Consider the following 22,405-nt stretch of genomic DNA (forward strand, 5'->3'; position numbering starts at 1 on the left):
CAGTACAGGCAGTTAAGATTGTAAGTTGATTGTAATGCAGATAGCGGCAGGAGTTCAGTGAGTATGTGTGGGATTGTGATAAGTAGCAGTAGGTATACCTGCTGAATAGCACAGTAAAAATGAATGATGGTAGCATGCAGTAACTTGATTGCTTTGTGTATGTTTGTTCAGGTATAAGCTGCAGACGGAGCGGAGACGCTACCAAAGAGACCTGGAGCAGGACGAGGCCTTTATCCCTGTTGGAGAGTCTCTCAAAGACCTCATCAACCAGTCCAGCACAGGCTCCGGATCAGGGCTCCCCCTGCTGGTACTAAACGACATCTACCTGTCTCGAGTTCTATTAGATTATCTGAGGATTAGAAGATTTAACGTGCAAACATGTGTTGTACATTTTTCTCAGAAATCTAATAAAATATTGCCTTGAACTTTATATATAAAAATAATAAAACCCAAATGTTATATATTTGCCGGAACGTGTAATTAACAAACACTGAGCTCTCGCCCCTCGCTGCCGTTGTATGCTTAGCTGAACCTATGTGTGCTTTTAGGTCCTTATTTGCTACACAAAACATGGGAATTTCTTTTTTAATTCATCCGAGAACTTACATTTACGTTTCGGCATAGCTGCTGATGAGGGTAGGTACATGAGCTTTGCCTGACGTAAACCAGGACAACTGACGTGCAGACTGACCAATTAAATATTAACAGAGAAGGTTATCGACCAATAACGGTAGCTCTACAGTCAGACCGTCCAATCAGAAGATTTTAGGCTACTTTAACACGCCCCCTTTGCACTCAAGCGAACCATTTGGAGTAGGGGAGGGCGGGACTAGTTTGTGAACGAAACGCTTCTCCAAATTTTATGTAAGCTCTAGAAAAACAAAATGCCGGACGCTTGTGAGATTCCGCCCGGACATTTTTTTAAGTCTAAAAAAAGAGTACATGTCTGGGTAAAAGAGGACGTCTGGTCACCCTAGTTTACAAAATTCAGGACAGGAAGATGGGTTTAAGGTTTGCGTTTAAAGACAGACATTAGGACTAGGACATTATTACTAGTTGCACTTCAATGTGGTATGATAAATAATACAGTTCACTAAACGTCAGTGAATTTCCTGTCCGTTACAGTGTGTATTCTCTGTTAGATTGTGGTGTAGAAACTTGTTTTACAGAACTTTTTGTATTGTATCAGCCTTCAGACCTAACCATATACTTTTAATTCACTTTTGTAATAACTTCAGATATTCAGCTGTTCATATTGTATTGTAGTTAAGTTGTATTTGCTATTAAAAAGACATTTGTCTTGCAGACTTAATGCAGTCTACCTGCTGGACATTATGTGATGGAGTGAACTCTGATCCTTTCACATTCCTAGGTCCAGCGCACCATTGCTAAGCAGATCCAGATGGTGCGTCAGATTGGAAAGGGTCGGTATGGGGAAGTTTGGCTGGGACGCTGGAGAGGAGAGAAGGTGGCAGTGAAGATATTTTTCACTCGTGAGGAAGCCAGCTGGTTTAGAGAAACTGAAATCTACCAGACTGTACTGATGAGACACGAGAATATACTTGGTATGTCACACAGCTCTATATCCAAACACTTTGGAATAAGGTTTAACATGATGCATATTAGTGGTCCTGTGACCATGAAATAGATTAAGCGAAAAAGATGATGATGATGATGATATTAGTGATTTAATAATTGAGGATGGTACAGGTTCAGTATCAGGTATTGAATCTGATTCAGTCATGTAACACCTGCTATGTCTTACACACATTGTGCTCTATCCTGTGTTTGTTGGCGTTTTTCCTCTTGTAGAGTAGTGTATGTATGATAACATGCTTTTAAATAATTAAGTGAAATTTGGCACATTTTCAAACCATTGAAGTGTATTGTGCCCTGTGAAGGACTGGCGTCCCCTCCAGGGTGTATTCCCGCCTTGCGCCCGATGATTCCAGGTAGGCTCTGGACCCCCCGCGACCCTAAAATTGAATAAGCGCTTACAGATAATGGATGGATGGATGAAGTGTATTGTGTTTATATTGTGTATCAGAAAAGGAACAATATTTACTGAGGGGAATAAGATCTATGATAAAATGCATCTGTGTGTCATATGTTAATCGGAATGTGGTTGTTCAATTCAATCTATTTAGGATCTGTAAGAATCTTAGAATATTGTAGTCAGTTAACGTGATTTTGAATACATTTTATATCATTGGTCACCAACACTGACTCTGGAAATCTACCTTCCTGCAGACTTTTGTTCGACCACAATCAGTCCCATCTGATCAGATTACTTTTTTTTGTCTTAAGAGGCTCTTTATCAGCTGAAGGGTTTGTGTTGAACATGAAGCGGGCCGAATATTTTTAAGTGGTTGAAAAAATAATTAATTAAACTGGACCTGCACAGCATATATTAGATATCCCTCTTTTTCCTTTCTCTAGGTTTCATTGCAGCTGATATAAAGGGCACAGGAGCTTTCACTCAGCTCTTCCTCATCACAGACTACCACGAGAATGGCTCTCTGTACGACTATCTGAAGTTCACCACACTGGACACGCAGGCTCTGCTGAGACTGGCATACTCTGCAGCCTGCGGCCTGTGCCACCTCCACACTGAGATCTACGGCACCCAGGGCAAACCTGCCATCGCCCACAGAGATCTAAAGAGCAAGAACATCCTCATTAAGAAGAACGGAACCTGCTGTATCGCCGACCTGGGCCTGGCTGTTAAATACAATAGGTAATAGGTATTCACTTAATAATTGCATGCAGTTCCATGACTCTCAATACATGATTCAGTATTGCACAGAAAGAAAAACATAGCGCATAGGAATATAAACAGGATCTAGACCTCTGCAGCCCTTCAGTTATGGTTGGCTGTGTCTGTGTTTACTGCCATCTCTCATGATCAACATCCTCCTCTGCCTGATACTGCGAAAGGAAAATTATGAGGTTGCAGTAATCAGGTATAGCTGAGTGACTGAAGGAAAACAGCAACACACAATTTGCTGTGCACACACCTCTCTATAAACTCTGAAGGCAAGCAGTATACAGCATTTAATCACATGTTGACAGACAGGCCATTATTGTGAGTAAATATGTGCTTAAAAAGCTAATGTTATATTTAGTTGACACTTGACTGAATGGTACATTAAGCCTGTGTAAGACTAAAAGAACTCTTTGAAACTACAATATCACATTAGATTTTACAACAATCATTTTTATGCTTGAAATCTTTGAGTAAGTGCAGATTTCTCTCAAGCATTAAATGTGTGTATATATATTATTGTGTGCCATTACTGCTTTTCTGTGCTGGTATTTTATAGCCTTGTGGTTCTTTCCAGTGACACCAATGAAGTAGACGTCCCTCTAAGTACGAGGATGGGCACTCGGCGTTACATGGCTCCCGAAGTGCTGGACGAGACACTGAATAAGAATCACTTCCAGGCTTATATCATGGCAGACATCTACAGCTACGGCCTAGTCGTTTGGGAGATGGCCCGGAGATGTGTTACAGGAGGTATGTTCTATTGTGTTTACATGCATGTGTATGTATCTCTGGGTTTATTTTATTGGATATTTTTTCTTTTAAAAAACCTACTATGAAAGCTGTTAGGGAAAAAGACTTTTGCAAAATTAGAAAACATAAGCACCCCCCAAAATGCAGCTTACAATGTATATGTGTGCAGTTTTTAATCTGTTTGTGTTATTATCATAATGCTGATGGGGTCATGGGCAGCACGGTGGCGCAGCAGGTAGTGTTGCAGTCACACATCTCTAGGGGCCTGGAGATTGTGGGTTCGAGTCCCACTCCGGGTGACTGTTCTCCCCGTGTCCGTGTGCGTTTCCTCCCAGAGTCCAAAAACACACGTTGGTAGGTGGATTGGTGAATCAAAAGTGTCCGTAGGGGTGTGTGTGTGTGTGTGTTGCCCTGTGAAGGACTGGCACCCCCTCCAGGGTGTATTCCCGTCTTGCGCCCAATGATTCCAGGTAGGCTCTGGACCCACCGCGACCCTGAACTGGATAAGCGCTTACAGATAATGACTGATGGGGTCATACCTTACTAATCACTCATTATTCATTAGGTTATATATGTATACTATTATTATTGTATGTTTTATTTAGTCTGATATTTCAGGTTGAGTGGTAAAACAATCAGATTAGGCTCGTTTTATTATCCGCTGATATCCAGTCCAGTGTAATCTGCAGGGTACTGGCACTTGTATTGAATCAGGGCCATTCCTTGAATGTGGTTTTGAGAGAAGTAGCATGGCTAGTCTCTTGGTATCTTACTCTACACATCTAACAATATCTTAATGATTAAGATGGCATTAACATTGCCATGTAATAGCATAGCTATTAAATTAGAGTTGCCTAACCTCTGATTTCTTGGCTTTTCAGGCATTGCAGAAGAGTACCAGGTGCCTTACTGGGACGTGGTTCCTTCAGATCCATCTTATGAAGATATGAGGGAAGTAGTGTGTGTAAAGGGCATGAGGCCTGCAGTTTCAAACCGCTGGAACAGTGATGAGGTAATGAAGTTTTGATTGCTCACAGATGCATAGAATTGACCAATGACTAAATACCTTACCTATAAAGCTATAGTGACATCTTTCATCTCACAAACTGGTCTTCTTTCTTTCTCCTTTTTACAGTGTCTCAGAGCCATGCTGAAACTGATGTCCGAGTGCTGGGCCCATAATCCAGCCTCTCGCCTTACCGCTCTACGAGTAAAGAAAACACTTGCCAAAATGGTGGAATCACAGGACATAAAAATATGAGCTGTATTCCCTCCTTATGGCAGAGAGGAGAAGGACCCTTTTTTATAAAATGAATGCTCTACATATGATTTATTGAGTCATAAACAGAACTGAAGGGGGTGCTGTTGAGCGGAGCACTTCTATTTTGCTGGGATCATCTCGTCCCACTGCAGTAACACTCCCAGTGACATTGTAGCATCCTCTGCTGGACAGCATGTGCTTCGTCACATCTACAGACGTACTGCTGCAAGACACAATCCAGAACACTTCCCACCGAGGCAGTGAGGCATCTGCTTCCCCGGCGCAGGTCATCCACAGCTCCAAGACTTCAGGCACTCTTAGATTGAGAGAGAATTGCCAAGTAAAGTGGTGCTTTCTGTGAAAGCCTTGAAATATGATGTGGAGAAATAAAATGGCACCACATGCCGTTATATGAAAGGACTGGAAACAAAGTACAGGAACGTTGGGAGAAAGCCGAGGAGACACGCGTATCTGAATGGAGGAATTTTAAGTGATTGCCATCCAACTGGCTGCTTGGAACTGTGCTACAGTGTGCCCAGCAGTCTATAAATGGCTGCTTTAAATATAGACCCTGTGCAGCGTATGCCACAGGTGCATACCTATTTAAAACTTTGTGTCCTGTATTATCAGAGAAATGTAATTATTCCCCGTAACTACTTACTGTTATTTAAAAAAATAATCCTGTGAATTTGTCTTTTATGTATTCTCTACTTTAAAACAAAAACATGTCCATTTAATGTTATGTTGACCTCCTGACAGCAGGGGGGAGTGTCTTAAAGTTTTGTATCAGTCTCAGGGGCCAGAGATGATCTTGTAATGAGAATATCAGCTGGAGACAACTTTTTTTAAACGTTGTGCTAGGCTGTGGTGAAATCTGCTGTAAACAGAGGTAGATGTCCTTTAAAACCCACAAAGTTTTCTTCTAGTTCTCTTTAAATGTGTAACGTATGCAACACATACAGTAAACAACAACTGAAACAATACGTCTAAACAATCCAGCTCTGCGAACACTACTGTCAGATAATGAAATTGCTTTTTGCTTTACACAAGGTAATAAATATGTCCATCCATCCATTATCTGTAACCGCTTATCCAATTCAGGGTCACGGTGGATCCAGAGCCTACAGGAATAGACCCTGGAGGAATACACCCTGGAGGGGGCGCCAGTCCTTCACAGGGCAACACACTCACTCACACCTACGGACACTTTTTGAGTCGTCAATCAACCTACCAACGTGTGTTTTTGGACTGTGGGAGGAAACGGAGCACCCGGAGGAAACCCACACGCACACAGGGAGAACACACCACACCCCTCACAGACAATCACCCGGAGGAAACCCACACGCACACAGGGAGAACACACCACACCCCTCACAGTCAGTCACCCGGAGGAAACCCACGCAGACATAGGGAGAACACACCACACTCCTCACAGACAGTCACCCGGAGGAAACCCACGCAGACACGGGGAGAACACACCACACTCCTCACAGACAGTCACCCGGAGGAAACCCACGCAGACACAGGGAGAACACACCACACTCCTCACAGACAGTCACCCGGAGGAAACCCACGCAGACACAGGGAGAACACACCACACTCCTCACAGACAGTCACCCGGAGGAAACCCACGCAGACACGGGGAAAACACACCACACCCCTCACAGACAATCACCTGGAGGAAACCCACACGCGCACAGGGAGAACACACCACACCCCTCACAGTCAGTCACCCGGAGGAAACCCACGCAGACATAGGGAGAACACACCACACTCCTCACAGACAGTCACCCGGAGGAAACCCACGCAGACACGGGGAGAACACACCACACTCCTCACAGACAGTCACCCGGAGGAAACCCACGCAGACACAGGGAGAACACACCACACTCCTCACAGACAGTCACCCGGAGGAAACCCACGCAGACACGGGGAAAACACACCACACTCCTCACAGACAGTCACCCGGAGCAGGAATCGAACTCTCCGGTCCCTGGAGCTGTGTGACTGCGACACTACCTGCTGCACCACCGTGCCGCCCAATAAATATGTCATGACACAAATATAAATAGCTAAATAACCTACTTTCTAGCCCATATTTCTCATAGTTGTCTCCAAGCATTCTCGCTCTGAGATATCCTCCACCCTGTGAGACTAGTTCCATATACATTCATTCTTACTGTGTTCTGTCCAAGACCCAGCCCTACACTTTTACAAATAGACGGCCCAAAAACAAAGCTTTTAACTGATGCCACAGAGAAGCTACTTTGTTACCTGACCTTTCAGTGAATTTTTTTTTGGGAAATGTATTTCCTCTATGGCATTGTGTCAGAGACACTTTATTTGTAAGTGTTGGACTGAAGTCATTAGAACCTCTCAAGCGCATCAGTCACACTTCAGGCCAGTTTGGAAAAAGTCACAATACCAGGTCATCTCTGGCTCATTTCATCTTGAACATGCCATTAAATCACACTAGGAAATGCCAGATAGGATTCTAGCCAAATCTTATTAACAGGAGTGATTTGGGAAACTCGTTTGTCTGATAATTTTGGTTCAGAAAATCATAAATATATGTATTATATATATAATGGGATAGAAAAAAATGACTGCATGTGCTATTTATTCTAACCATGTCATATAGAATGAATTATTGAGACAAGAAAACACCTGTAGAACTAAGAATCCTGTTTTACTTAATTACAACCCAATTTTAAACCTTTTCATTTAAGTTATAACAGTTATAACCTCATTCCCAGCCTAAAACCCACTATGGCCCCAGAAGGTAATATTGGAAGTAAAATATATCTGTGGCCTAACACAATGTGAGCAAAGCTTCTCCCACAGAGTCCAATGTACTTGAGCCTAATATGAACGCTAACAAAACAGTTATTTACAGCAGTAGCAGTGGCAAGACATTTGCAGTGTCTCTGAATACCAGTGCAGATGAGTATACAAAGTAAACGATACTGTGCTAATTGCAGTTAGCCCGAGTCAGCTATCTGTGATCTCTCCAACCATATGATTTCAGTTATTCCCTCCAAGATAACATCCTCACTGTATTTGATCATTTCGGTCAATGTTGGGATTCCAGGAAATGTAGTGCCATCATTGCGGTGTTTTGATGTCTACAATTCCACAACCAGGCTGTCCATACATTAAGTGCTTAGAAGCTAATGCACAGCATCTGCACATTTAAGGTCTGTCCAATGCAACCCCTTCGACTAATGAAACGTATTGCAGCCAGAAGAATCTTATTTAAATGATTACAGAATCTGTCGTGTTTGTCTTACGTGTCCAATGTGCAAAAGAACCATGAAAAATAACTTTGTTTATATACTGTACAGCATCTGGGTTTAAGAAAGGTGCCTTATGTTTACCGAGAAAGGCTGTTCTGTACACAGAATTTGTCCAATGTATCAATTTTTAAGTAAATTACATTATTTTAGTATTCAACCAGCGTCTTTCTCTTGACTGTTGTTGTTAATCACTGATTAGACTCATCGCTAATATTCCAGCTGGTAGCCTCTAGATTTCGATCTTGTTGTATGTGTCAGTGCTTGCTGTCATTAACCTTTTCCAAATTGTGTGAGCTGTAAGTTTCAGATTCCTAATTTATGATCTTTCTAGAAACAGCATTTAAGCTTCTGTCAAAGAGTTATTCTGTGATGAGACTTTTTAACATCCCTTTTACACTCTAGGTTTGGCATACTCCCAGGATGACTGAGCATCTCTGAAGTGCTCTCCTGCATTGTGACTCCTCACTGTAGTAGTATACGATCTTTCCAGTACATGCGTGTTTGTTTTTGCAGGTCCACAAATGGCAAAAGGGGCGACCTAAGGAGAACAAATCTGTCTCTGAACTTGCAGATTGGGAAAAGTCAAGTAACTAGTGCAGTGCAGAGCAGTATGCACTATTCTGCTGTGTCTCTCAGGTCTCATCCTGTCTCAGAGTTTGTCCTTGTCCTCTGTGCTGAACAGCAGAACTCCAGATAAGGTGTTTTCATGAAGCTGTCCTTGGAGTCTTCCCTTTAGCAGCTTCAGTGTCATTTTTTCTCCTCTCTGAAGCTCCAGCAGACAGGTTCGGCTCAGAGGCCCTCCCTCCCCCTGTACCTGTCTGAAGGAGGCCACGGGTACCATGCCGTGCCTAAGCTGTGCCAGACAGGGGCCTTTGCCCAGGTTTAATGTCACTAAAAAGAGGTAAACACCAGTCTGAGGTGCATGAAATTCTCCTGATGAAGACCTGAAAGCATTTCCACGGTTTAGATCCACTCTCTCAGGAATGAGCGTGCCTCTTGTGTTTGTCGTGTGCTGCAAGCTAGTGATGAATGCCACCGTAGAGTGAGATGGCCCTAGGGAAATAGTATGACAGATGGTATATTAGTGGGCAAGCTGAATTGCTTTGTCATGTTGTAATACTGGCATTGTCCAGAAGGGGGCAATGTAACACTTGTAAAACTATCCATTTAATGTTTACACATCATCTTATTGCGTATACTGTTGTTTTCTGTGATAATGCGCTGTAATGATGGAAAACAGGAGTGATCTTACCTTCTCCGGTGCTTCTTTTTCTGCGTATGCTGCTTGAACCTTCTTGATCCTTCCTGATCTGTCCCTTATTTCTCTTCCTTTCCTTCCTCCTGATCATGGCCCACACCCGATTCAAGTCCAGGCTGTGCGAGGGGCTGGCCAATTCTTCTGTATAGCTGAACAAATTCTGGAAAATCCTCACATGATCCCCCAGAGCCTGCTGCAAGGATGCAACCTCTGTCTGCAGTACCACCACTGAGCCACTGGGGGCCCCCGTGCAGTTGCAGAGATGCTGCTCCAACTGGGTTATCCTGTCAGCCAGCTGCTCCACTTCCTTCCCCATGCTCCAGAAATCACTGACAGTGTAGTCCACATCTTCCCCTACTGAGGGTCTGGGTAAAAAGCGATGTTCCTGGTGATCTTCCGCATCCCTTCCCTGGCCCTCTGGGGGTCTCCAGTCGGAGAATGCCACAGGGTCATCGCTGGTCATTTGCTCACTTGTGGGACCGTGCCTTCTCAGTGAAACCAGATTATCCTCATGGGTCTGAATCTTTCCTTGCATCAACCTCATTCTCTCTAGCAGAACAGGTATGGACAGTTCTTTTTGCTGGCTGTCAGACCACCTCGAGAACTCTATGACCTCATCTCCTAAAAGCACCTCCAGTACTTTAGAGTGACGGATAGCATCCTTCAGTAGAGAGGAGAATGATACAGAGAGATGTCTAATCTCCTCAGCCTTGGCTGCAAAACTTTCTTTGAGAACGAGAATCTCCTGCTGGTTTCCTAGAAGTGAAGCCTTTAACTGGGATGTATTATCATTGAGCGTCCTGCTCTTGGCTTGCTCAAATGCCAGGGATTCCTTCACGTGTAACAAGGCCTGATGAAGGTCCTCAACTTGCATGGCCCAATGAGCCTGGCCCCTTGTTGCCTCTGCATCCACCAGTGCATAGTGGTTCTTTTTGGCCAGATCTGTTACATTAGCGACTTTCAGTTGCAGCGTTACCAGTGATTCACTGATCTCCTTACAACTGCAGTCCTCTGCTTCTGTGGTGGCCTCATTTTGGTGGATGCGCTCATAAATATTGTCCAAGTAAAGTTCCAGCTCTCTCAGTTGTCTCTGCTGGCTGCTGAAATTGGAAGACAGTTCATTGATGCTGTTAAATGCAGACAATTTAGCTGCCTCCAGTTCCTGCCCAGTCTCTGCAAACTGGACATCTGAGTTTCTTCGAACCTGTTCCAGCTTCATATTCACGTTCTGCAGGCAGTGGTCCAGTTTCTTGGTTAGAACTGTCAATTGCGTAGAGTTTTCAGACAAGGCACTGAGTTGCATAGTGTTATTCAGCACTTTCTTGTCCAATCTACTAATAGCCTCCCACACACCAGACATCGCCGCTGGCTGGCTTTCACTCACACGGACCGAGGTAGCATACTCTCCTAGCATAAGGTCCCTCAGACTTTCCTGACTAAGTTTAACCTCTTCCACAGATTGACTCAGTGACTGCAGATTCACCTAACAACATGGCAACAGAAAAGTACACTTAGATTTACTGCGTTCATGGTATTGGTCATTTCTACAGATTATAAGGCCTGGAAAATGAGTGCGGTTAATTTTAAATATGAATTACCTGTATTTCCTCATGGCTCTTGTTAATATAATGATCAATTTCTTCCTTAAGGATTGTCAAGTTATTCTGCAGCAGTTCTTGTTGGGCCTGTACTGTGTCTTCCATCTGTTTTTGCTGTAAGTCTAGCTGGGCCTGTATTTGACGTATCTGTACAAAGCTGTCATCTAGCTTTTCCTCAACTGTTCCCATGGGATTTCGTCTACTTTTGGGCATGTTAGCCTCTTGCCCTTTTCTCAGCTTCTGCAGATCCATGGACAGCCCTTCCACCTCATTGGACAAATGTTCCAAGGAGCGATTAAAGCCGTCCAAAACTGGCTGAAGCTGCATCATCATGGCGGCAAACATCTGATGGAATGTCAAGAGAGTGGCAGAATCCATGAAAGGCAGAGAGGCTGAGGGAGGGATTGCTCCACCGGTACCTAAAACAAAAATGGATGGATCTTATCAAACAGAACTGCAAGAGAAATATAATGGTGGAGTTACTGTGAATGTCATCTGTATTTTAGCAATTTTTACACATTTGTTAGCACTTAAAAAGCCTCCTTAATCTTTCTTGTTCTTTTTATATCAGAGAATGACCAGGTGCTTCCAGAAACCCTAAAAGTTATTGCGTTTTCATACTGATCCTCCTCCTTTCCTCCGTGACCCAGAAACGCCACCATGATGCCTCTCCAAATTCCAGAGGAGACAAAAGAAACCCACCTAAGTGGCTTCTAGCAGAAGATACACCAGAATATGCTCCCCATGAAGACTGAGGGCCACACACAAACTATCAATCACAAATAAGCAGATAATCAAACGTAAGTAAATATTCACAACCCAATTAAATGGACGGAATTGCTGTATATGTGCTGTGTTTGTGCAGCACCTGCGATAGGTTCAAGAGTATTAGGGCTGTACTGAAAGAGAGAATTGTGATCAGTTCATCAGTAATCATCATGGTATTTAAAAGAGATCAGCTGTCCCATTTCCCTAATTACGGTTCATTCTTTCCATTCGTCCTCCTTTCTTCCTCTGCTGTCATCTACGGTAGGAGAGGAGCAGTAGGAAGGGAGGGGGAGGACAGGAGTAGCTGTATTTTCTGGAAGCACCCTAGACAATCTGTGCCCAATATGGATCTCATGCCGAAAATAACATTTTTGACTGCAGCCCATGGATTAATAAGTTGTCCTGCTTGTGTATTTTTTGCCACAACCTACGCTCAAGCCACAGCTGCATTAAGCCTGTGCTTTTATTACTGCATGATGTTCACAGAAATAGACGTTCTCCCACACAGCGTCTTCAGACTCTTGTTTCCTGTTTCAAAAACAGACTTCTAATTCGGCTTCTTTTTGGATGGAAGTGTGTAGAACAGTGGTGTCATTATGGGTTTCTTATGTTTAATATTAGGGCGGCATGGTGGTGCAACAGGTAGTGTCGCAGTCACAGAGCTCCAGGGACCTGGAGGTTGTGGGTTTGATTCCCGCTCCGGGTGACTGTCTGTGAGGAGTGTGGTGTGTTCTCCCTGTGTCTGCATGGGTTTCCTCCAGGTGCTCCGGTTTCCTCCCACAGTCCCACAGTAGGTGGATTGGCGACTCAAAAGTGTGTGTGTGTGTCTGTCTGTGTGTGTTGCCCTGTGAAGGACTGGCTCCCCCTCCAGGGTGTATTCCCGCCTTGCGTCCAATGATTCCAGGTAGGCTCTGGACCCACCGTGACCCTGAACTGGATAAGCGCTTACGGATAATGAATGAATGATTAATATTAGCTATGGAACAGGCACTTCAAGAAAAGGTCACTTTGGAGCTAACATTTACATTATTCAGTGTCCTTGTGTTTTTTTGTTTTTTTTTAAACTTTCTTCCTTCTCTATAAATCTCTGCAGGGTCACATCATTCAGCATGATTAATACACATCTTCATCCAGTATGCAGTGTGTGCTCTAAATGGTTCTGCTTTATGCTAAGTGAGCTCACCGTAGTGCCCTGAGGCAGGAAACACTGGGCCACTAGGAGGCTGCTGAACTGGAGTCCCATCCCAGTGTCCATCCTCAAGAAAGTCAGTCTCCTTTACTCCTACAGGTGGGAATATTTGTAGAGTGGAAGTATGAACAGGAAGACAAAATTAGCAATGAGGAACTGGGACATAGCTCCAATCACTTTGGAATAGATTGTTTGGACTTAAATGATTATAAAACTCTACACTTAGATGACTGGCTATTTTTATGTGGGAGGGTAGTTGTAGCCCGCTGTTTAAATGTGAGCCGTATAACAGCATAAATAAATGGTGGGTGAAAATCAAAAAACATTAAACTCACATGGGACATTTGGACACCATCCCACACAAGGAAAACACAAAGCTAGTGAGCTAGACAGTTTTTTTTTTAAAAGAGAAATATTATTTTAGTCCAACAATCTCGCCCATTTGGGAATGTTTTTAAGCTATGACTAATTTTTCTCCTTTTAATTTAGTATGTTCCTGAAGTTTGCCGTGGCCACCATATTTCTGCATGCCCAGAACAGTAGCACCCTCCCTTTCCTGTTTAAGGACACTCACAGGACTTCACAGAGTGAGACATTTTTGGGTATTTCCTCTGTTTGTCAAGGCCAGTGGCTTGAATTGTTAAATGAAGCATACAAGGAATGAGGGGTGAGGTTTAAAGGGTTCAGAGTTCAGAGTTAAAGCCATCCCTGTCTAAACCAAGCGCTGGACACTTGCCTGAATCATCAACCCCAGAATTGTCTGTCCGTGTAGTTTCTGGATGTTCCGGACTGGACTGGCTTTCTGCTTCTGTAAGGTTTAGAAGGAAGAAGGTTGAAATTAGATCTGTGTGTTGCGTTTAGAGAGTTGATCGTTAGCAATAAGACAAGTCATGGGAAAAATGAATAGCATTTTTTGAAAATATGTTAGCCTCTCTGTTAGTTCCAAAGAATAATCTATGTCTTTTTTACATATTTTACTCAGATATTCAATAAAACACCAAACTTTTATCAAGTATCTTGACACGAGTCAACTAATTTGAGGACTCTCCTAAGGAAATGTCATCATAATTAGGCTTAAAATGCAGAAGCATTAGATGCATGTATGTACATTTATTTTTTGTCGTGTCCTAATTCAGAGAAACAAAAATTGTAAGAAAAAAAATTGTCCTAATTTGTGCGTCACAGACTACAAGTGACTACCCACTGTAATCAATGAAGCCTTGTTCTGAAGGTGACCCTGACTGCCATCTATCCAAATAAGTCATTCAAATAGTCTTAACATTTATTACAACTATAAATCCCAATAATTTACAGCTCTGTTCCAAAAATTCTGAGCCAAACGAGTGATGGGCTAAAACTGTTAGTAATAAATAAATAAAAAATCATATTTTTGAATAAAAATTGTTTAGAAATTTGATCATGAATGTTAATTGGTTCTACTTTTAATGTGTTAAATAAATCCATATTTGTGTAAATGTGCATTAGCTAATCATAGTATAACTCGTTCAAAACCATCAAAATAATTGATGATGCCATTATCTATAGGATAATATTAGGTGGGTGCATGTGTTAGGTGGAGTGCAGGGTGTTTTACCTGTCTCCTCACAGTTGTGGCCTCTGTGACCTGGGCAGCATTTCCAGTGCAGTGCAGTAAAAATCTTCTCTTTCTGTCTGTACACAGGCCTGGAGGAGGGCTCATACCTGTAAAACATGTACACACAGTCCAGTAACACACATTAAAAGTAGAACCATTTACCATACAAATGCACAGAAGCCTGATCAACTACGTATTCTTTTTCTAATAAAGATTTTTATTACTCAGGATTTTTTTATTTGTTTATAATTTTTATTAAAGGCTAAGCACCACTTAATGGACCTCCATGAATATTTCACATTATTTTAGTTACTGACATATATAAGTATGAATCAAAATGAAAATAGCAGCTTAATTTGCTTTAAAACTGACAATTTTATTAAACTGACGGAAATTCGCTACGGAAATTCTTGAACGCAACCATGTGACGTCACTGGTGGACAACAGCTAAACAACGCCGCGGTAAAACACTGTTATGACGGTATCTAGCTAAATAACCAGCATTATTCATGACAGTAGCCTAGCAATAAGCTAAACTCAAATGTAGAGGGACCGTTATTCTTGTAAATGTGATCGAAGTCGAACTCGAACTCATCCGACACTATAAACCTCCGTAATGCAGCTACGTAGCCGAGTATAATCTGAGCCACCGAGTTTAGCGAGTCAAGCTAACGTTAACTAACCCCAACTAAAACAGGCGAAGTGAGTGTCCTTACCCTGTTTACCTCCATGTTACAGAGGCTCTTGAACACCTTTCGTTGGTGTCCTTACATGCCCATATTGTTGGAAAAGCGCCAGTGAAATGAGCTACAGATAACGGAGTGAGCGGATGGTCCTTTCCAAAGTGCCCGTTTAAAGTTGACAAATTTAGTCCATTTTCTGGATGTTTTGGGATCTTTGGGCCATTTGTGCTCAGATGTCCCACTGTACATTGAATTATTGCAGCCAAAACAACACACCTTTACGTAATTTTGCATTAAATTAAGTGCAACTTCTAGAGTTGGGGGGGACCAACGGTCTTTTAAACCTTATTCCTTGAATTAGTAAGAAATAACATGTTTTCTGACTATCAATAAACACAAGTTAGGAACTCAAATTCCACTGTATTTATTTGTTTGACACTTTCATAGAGCTGGTGCTTACCCGGTCACTCCTTCGGCTTGATTTTTTGGGACAGAGCTGTACATTATTGGTCTCTAGGACCAAAATGATGGGAGAATTAAGGTTAAGTTTATAATAAACGATAAGACTATTTGAAGTGACTTACTTGGGTATTTGGCAGTCAGAATCACCATCAGAACAAGGCTTCACTGACTTCAGTGGGTACGCCTCAGTGCCACACGACACAGCCATAGTCACCACACGCTGATGAACAACCGCACACCAGTTTCTGAGACAGAGAAAATGCAACCAAACACAATCATAAGAGAGAAAATGTGTAATAACCGCATAAAAGAGGAAAGAACAGAGCAGAATTGGAAGATGTGAAGTGAGATATGGCAGCACTCTGACAGAGGAGAGATAAACAGCAGGGGACTTTAAGGGTCCAGGCTTTTTTCCCTTCCCTTTAAGCTGCAGGGCCGATATTATCACCCCACCGGAGACTGAAAGAGGGGCTCTTTGTTCCCCTATAACTCATGGACTCTGTATCTCATTAGAGGGAGAGAGGTTGATCTGTATTGTTAGAGGAATGTTGAATACTATTATTATGATAGCACAGTGAAATGGTTCAGTCTATAAACAAAACCCCTAAAAGGTCTCTGAGCTCTTCTGTGTAGTCTACAGCATTTCTGGACAAACACTAGTGCAGTCATAACATACATATACATGTATTTATTTAGGACTATTTGTAAAGGTATTCCTAAGCTCAGGTAGTGATATTCAGCACAGAAGCGTTTTAATGCACTGCTCTCTGAGGGACAGAAGGCCAAAGGCATTTGGCCTAAAACTCTTCGCAGTCTATGTCTATTTTATACACTTTTTAACAGTTCACAGACTTATATTTAAAAATGCACCTGTCTCAAATTTCTGGAATGTGTTGCAGGAGTCAATTTCAGAATGTGCATAATTTACAAATAACAGACAAAATAATAAGGTTAAATATAAAAGGGGACATATTACACCCCATTTTCAAGTTGATACAGAACTCTGGCGGCTAAATGCAACATCTGTGATGTGCTTTGTTCAAAATACCACAAGGATCAAACAACAAAGCAGTGTTCTGACCTTGTTTAAACAGCCTGGTTCAGATTGATTGGTTTCAGCTTTTTTTTTTTTTAAATGAGAATGAGCCACAGCTCAGTTAAGCATGAGAGGCCAGGAGTAAGGAGCAAGGAGTGGAAGCTCTGGTTTTTAGCCATTTTTGCTTGGTTCTCTTTCTTCTCTGCTCTTGTTTCCACCATAATAAATTAGTACTCATTTATCTGCCCTGACTGTTTGTTTTGCTCCATTTAACCTTATCTTTGTGTACTCATGTAAACACAGATCCAGAGCCGTGGTTAGAGGAACAGGACAATCCTGAAGTGTCTACACAAAATCAGTGCAAAATACGAATGGCTTGTTTTACCCCATGCTTTAGACTATCACATCTTCAGATTAGCCCAGACAAAAGGAAAGATATAGCCCTTTTAAAAATAATCGATGTCCATTAAAAACATATCTCCCAAAATAATGATTTTACAGAAGAGGAGAAAGAAACTTTCTTAATTAAGGTTAATTTTTGGACATTGACGATATGTTTTATAAGCATTTAGAATACTGCCCCACATTATGGAGCCGAGGTTCATACATAAACCATGTGTTTATAGAAAAGAGTGGGCTGTGTTGGACTCGAGCAGTTTAGGTTAAAACCTCAGGGACACTACTGCAGATGTACTTGCTGAAAAAGCAGATTTTTTTCCTTGTAATTCTACCTTCCTTTTTCTTTCTATCTATTTATCTCCTACTCTCAGAGCCCTCCTCCGCGCCCCAAAAGCAGACATTGCATCTGGGTCAGGACACACTTGTCTGCTGCTAGGTGAAAAGGGAAGAAGAATTTGTGTCTGAGTACAATGGGCTTTGTCCAAGAAAGGAAGTTTAATACAGCTGCCCAAACTCTATCCCTACTGCAGATATTCATTTCAGCTGCTACTACAGTATACACCACATACAGACAGTGACACACTCATGAATGACACCAGGTTTGATCAACACGTGCCCCTTTCAGTGTAGATCACTTGTCTCAAAACTGTCAAAAATATCTTTAATCTTGATCTAATCCATGAGTTGAATATTCGGGTATCTCCATTTTGTCCTTATTCAAATAGTTTTTACATAGATCTGTTCTTGTTAAGGTAGTTGTCGCAGTCACACAGCTCCAGGGGCCTGGAGGTTGTGGGTTTGATTCCCGCTCCGGGTGACTGTCTGTGAGGAGTTGGTGCGTTCTCCCTGTGTCTGCGTGGGTTTCCTCCCACAGTCCAAAAAATAAAACACGTTGGTAGGTGGATTGGCGACTCAAAAGTGTCCATAGGTGTGAGTGTGTGAGTGAATGTGTGTGTCTGTGTTGCCCTGTGAAGGACTGGCGCCCCCTCCAGGGTGTATTCCCGCCTTGCGCCCAATGATTCCAGGTAGGCTCTGGACCCACCGCGACCCTGAACTGGATAAGGGTTACAGGTAATGAACGAATGTTCTTGTTTACACTGCCAAAACGTCACAATGAACATTCATTCATTCGTTTTTTGTAACCACTTCATCCTGTTTGGGTCTGGGTGGGTCCAGATCCTGCTCAGAATCACTGGGCGAGAGGCAGGAGCACACTCCTGACAGGGCCATTGACTTACTTTGAAAACCTTTTCTTCTTCTCCCATACAGTTTTTATTTTATTTTATTTTATATATATATATATACTTACATATTTGTATCCTTAGCAGATAGATGGAATGTAATTACTCATTTCAAAAGCTCTTTGATGATTCTACTAAGGATACACATACAGTGGCTTGTCTCTGTTTTGTCTTCAGTTTCCATTCAGTTCTATGCTGATTAAATGAAGCTGATTTGGCTCTAGTGAAAATAAACCTCTGTTTTAATGCATATTTCTGTTGAAGCCTCCCACAATATAAGAGTATAAACAATACACACCAGCTAGATTTCGGTCCAGAACCATCCACATTATTATTATAGTTTACTTTAGTCTATATCTCACAGCTCACATTGTATTGTCAACACGTTTTTCATAATCCTTAACAATGGACTGTATTCTGACATCTCCTATACTTGATGCTCCTTTATGTGCTCTAGGCCTTTATCTTATTCCAGCTGCCCACACCTTTCTGACCCTCATCAGTCCACTCCTCTTTAATCTTCACTCCTTTCATCTCTCTATTCTTTTTATCAATTAATCTGCTTTTAAAGACGTGCTTTTTTTCCCTCCCTGACCCTTCTCCGTGAGTCATGTTTGGGCCCATCCTCGGTTTATTGCTGCTCCAGACTCAAAGGCGCTGTGACTTTGCATCAGCAGCTGCTTCTACCTCATTGTCACTGCGTCACACTGAGCATGTGCAGTACGGAGCATCGCACTCTGTGCCCATTCACTCACAGAGAATCACTCTCTGTTGTCAGGAGGTCAGCAGTGTGTGTGTGTGTGTGTTATAGATATTTATCATGTTGTGGGGACTAGTCTTTTTACACAGTCACATTGTGGGGACTTGTCTATTTAGGGACAAGAAGTTAGAGTTGTAGTAGTTATGGTTAAGGTCAGGGTAAGTAATCATAGAATAAATGTGCATCTATGAAATGACCCTTGAAAGCATGGAAATGTGTTTGTGTGTGTGTGTTTGTGTGTGTACTGAAAATAGAAGGCTAGCCAGCTGGGACCCATAAAGGCCATAGAGTGTGTACAAGACCTCGAAACAGCCACACTTATCTCCCCTAAATGCTCCAAAGTCTGGCAGTTCATTCCAGTGCGAGGCCAAACCACCAATTCATTTAAAACCATTTCCCAGCCCCATTAATTATTAAACTGGACTTCAAGCTCTTCATTCGAGTTTTCCTCTGGGTCACATTTCTCCACTTCAGCTACATGTCTCAATCATGGTTTAGGATTCTTTTGCCTTACAGGCCTGGCTTATAAGTAAAATAATCACAGTTAGTCACATGTAGCAGGCTGAACGCCCTCCACAAGAGGGAGCTATTAGAACTCATGTTTGTGTGCATCATTTAAAGTGAAGAAACAAACACAAATTTTTGAGCAGGATTTCACGAGTGAGCTCCATTCAGTGCTGTTGCTATAGTAACGACTAGTTTCCAACTGCTAACTAGCCCACCACTTTACCCACAATGAACTGGCATATGATACCAACCGCAATATTTTTGGTTCATCACTTTTGGATGAGAATGCTACGCTGATTCTATTACATGAGCTAACAGATGCCCACACTGGCTACCAGGACACAGAGGGGGGTCCATCCCACCAGAGTGTGTGGGACCATTTGTGCTCTGCTGGGCTTAAGAACATGGATGGTTAAGTCATTACTAGGGGTTAAAATTGAGATGGTACTATATTAGCAGGAAATTGGTGTGTCACTTCAGTATACAAATGTCATTAAAACATAAAGATATAAAATTATAATAGATTCCAATATACATTTCTTCAGACACGTTGCTCTTTAAAAAAATTGGTCCTGCAGTAAAGACGATGGTTCTATAAGGCACATTTCAGCTTGTGTTGTAATTCTGAACTGAACTTACCCTGTCCTTGCAGGCTGATGTGGACTATCTCTTGCTGGTGTCAGAGGGTTGTCTGGAGTACCCAGTGATGGCTGCTGTGGTCCAGCTGAGCTGTGGTGTCTGTGTCCATGAGGAATGGGAAAGTAAGCTGTGTCAAATGTACCAGATGTGTCAGCCTCTGAGTCCCTGAGCCCCTGCATCTCATCTTCCAAGTCAGGGTCCCTAGCCCTCAGTCCAGCAATGCAGGGTCCAGCATGGAGCAGCATGAACACTAGCAGTGTGAGGACCATCCTTCTGTTGTAACACAAAGCCACTGGAAGTGTTCCTCAGCACCACAGCAGTTTGGCAGTTTGGTTTAACTTCCAACACCCCTGGAACGTCCTCAGGAAGACAAACAAAACCTACTCCACCTCCCTCCCTCGACTTCTCCCCTTCTTTCTCAAAGCCCAAACATTCTTACCAAAAACTTCCCCTGTCCCCACCCTCTCTGTGACCACTCCCTCTCTTCTCTTTTCCTTTCTTTTCTTTTCCTTTATTTTCTCTCTCTCTCTCTCTCTCTCTCTCTCTCTCTCTCTCTCACCCCCATCTTCTCCCTTGATGGAATCACACCCTCAAACAATTGAAGGAAGCTGGTGGACTGTTGGAATTGTTGCTTTGTGAAAAGGTTAGAGGCGATAAAGCAATAAACCAGAGCTTCAGCTGTAGCTTATTCTTAACACTCTGAATGCAGCCTGGACTCGCCTGGCCACACACACACACACATACACAAGCTTATAGGCCCAACACACTCAGTCTAATTGGGCCTCCCTGACAGGGAAACAGATGTTGCACTGAAATTTTAAACATGTTTTGTACAAGACTTCATCCCATGCCCTGGAAATATCTGCGCTTATGTACAGAGCTGGGCAGAAAGCATCTGATAGAGCTTGCCTTTAAGCCACTAATCTGGTCATTAATGTGGATTACATGTTCAGAAATGACTAATGGTAATATACATACATTGTTTTTTTAGTATTTTAGTGTTATATTGTCATTGATGAGTAGCGGCCTTTTCAATCACCATTAAATACATAGATAACGTGTGTTCCTATTCAAAATATTGAAGCTGGAGTAGGTGATTTTGTGGAAACTAGTTGTTTTAGAAAAAGCACAGCACTGTAATTACCTACTTTCCCCATCTTATTAAAGACTCTCCCCTAAACCACAGTAATGGCTCAAAGTGTTTGAATCACTCTGCAACAACACCAGTTCAAGGTCACGCTGGGTTTAAATTTGTTTAAAGATTCTGAGTTGTCACATGGGCAGCACGGTGGAGCAGCAGGTAGTGTCACAGTCACACAGCTCCTGGGACCTGGAGGTTGCTGCTTACGCTCCAGGTGACTATCTGTGAGGAGTGTGGTGTGTTCTCCCCGTGTCTGCGTGCGTTTCCTCTGGGTGACTGTCTGTGAGCAGTGTGGTGTGTTTTCCCTGTGTCTGCGTGGGTTTCCTCTGGGTGACTGTCTGTGAGGAGTGTGGTGTGTTCTCCCCGTGTCTGCATGGGTTTCCTCCGGGTGACTGTCTGTGAGGAGTGTGGTGTGTTCTCCCCATGTCTGCGTGGGTTTCCTCTGGGTGACTGTCTGTGAGGAGTGTGGTGTGTTCTCCCCGTGTCTGCATGGGTTTCCTCCGGGTGCTCCGGACGAGTCGTCACATATTTATGTAATTAAAATTTTAAATAAATTAATTTAATTTTTTAAATAATTTGTTTTTACAAAATTATTACATATTATTATATTCTCTCTCAATATTTTGGATTCTACATTAAAAAAATCAAAAATTAATTAGGGAAGGGGAGGTATTTCTGCAAAACAAGGCTGAATTCATTTATACACTCATTCGACTTCTGCAGCCACTTCTACCTGATCAGTGCTGTGGAGGGTCCAGGGCCGACCCGGAATCACTGGGAACACACCCTGGCAGGAACCGACCTTGGAGGAGGTGCCAATCAATCAGACATTCACACCTGAAGCCAATTTCACACAGCCTACCCCACTACCAACTTGTGTTTTTGGACTGTGAGAGGAAACCAGGGCACCTGGAGGAAACCCACACAGACACAGGGATAACACACCAAACTCCTCATAGACAGTGACACCGTGATAATTCCTGAAGTGCCATCATGCCGTCCTACAATAGTAGTTCATTTCATTTCACAGGGTGTAACTAAGTATAGCCTCTGACG

The 22,405-nt window shown here is 42.6% G+C and overlaps 2 protein-coding genes across 3 annotated transcripts in view; one reads left to right on the top strand and one right to left on the bottom strand.

The window, feature by feature from the left end:
• The window catches only part of bmpr1ab (bone morphogenetic protein receptor, type IAb), a 40,609-nt gene extending 34,288 nt beyond the window's left edge, over positions 1–6,321 (top strand). For both annotated transcript variants that reach the window (XM_066662753.1, XM_066662754.1), the window contains exons 8-13: positions 172–307; positions 1,373–1,565; positions 2,440–2,737; positions 3,342–3,517; positions 4,399–4,529; positions 4,653–6,321. In XM_066662753.1, coding sequence (XP_066518850.1) covers positions 172–307; positions 1,373–1,565; positions 2,440–2,737; positions 3,342–3,517; positions 4,399–4,529; positions 4,653–4,778 — 1,060 coding nt within the window. In that variant the 3' untranslated portion in view covers positions 4,779–6,321. The remainder of the gene's footprint in view (positions 1–171; positions 308–1,372; positions 1,566–2,439; positions 2,738–3,341; positions 3,518–4,398; positions 4,530–4,652) is intronic.
• Positions 6,322–8,716: 2,395 nt separating this feature from the next.
• On the bottom strand, positions 8,717–20,604 carry mmrn2b (multimerin 2b). The gene is made up of 8 exons (XM_066662755.1): positions 20,209–20,604; positions 15,749–15,871; positions 14,482–14,588; positions 13,624–13,695; positions 12,882–12,980; positions 10,931–11,349; positions 9,327–10,815; positions 8,717–9,127 (listed from the first exon to the last, which is right to left on the bottom strand). Exons 1-8 carry the CDS (start codon positions 20,475–20,477, stop codon positions 8,724–8,726), a joined length of 2,982 nt encoding a protein of 993 aa, XP_066518852.1. The 5' UTR covers positions 20,478–20,604; the 3' UTR covers positions 8,717–8,723.
• Between the last annotated feature and the right edge of the window lie 1,801 nt (positions 20,605–22,405).

The sequence above is a fragment of the Hoplias malabaricus genome, chromosome 3 (genome assembly GCF_029633855.1).
Source record: "Hoplias malabaricus isolate fHopMal1 chromosome 3, fHopMal1.hap1, whole genome shotgun sequence".
NCBI classification, from domain to species: domain Eukaryota; kingdom Metazoa; phylum Chordata; class Actinopteri; order Characiformes; family Erythrinidae; genus Hoplias; species Hoplias malabaricus.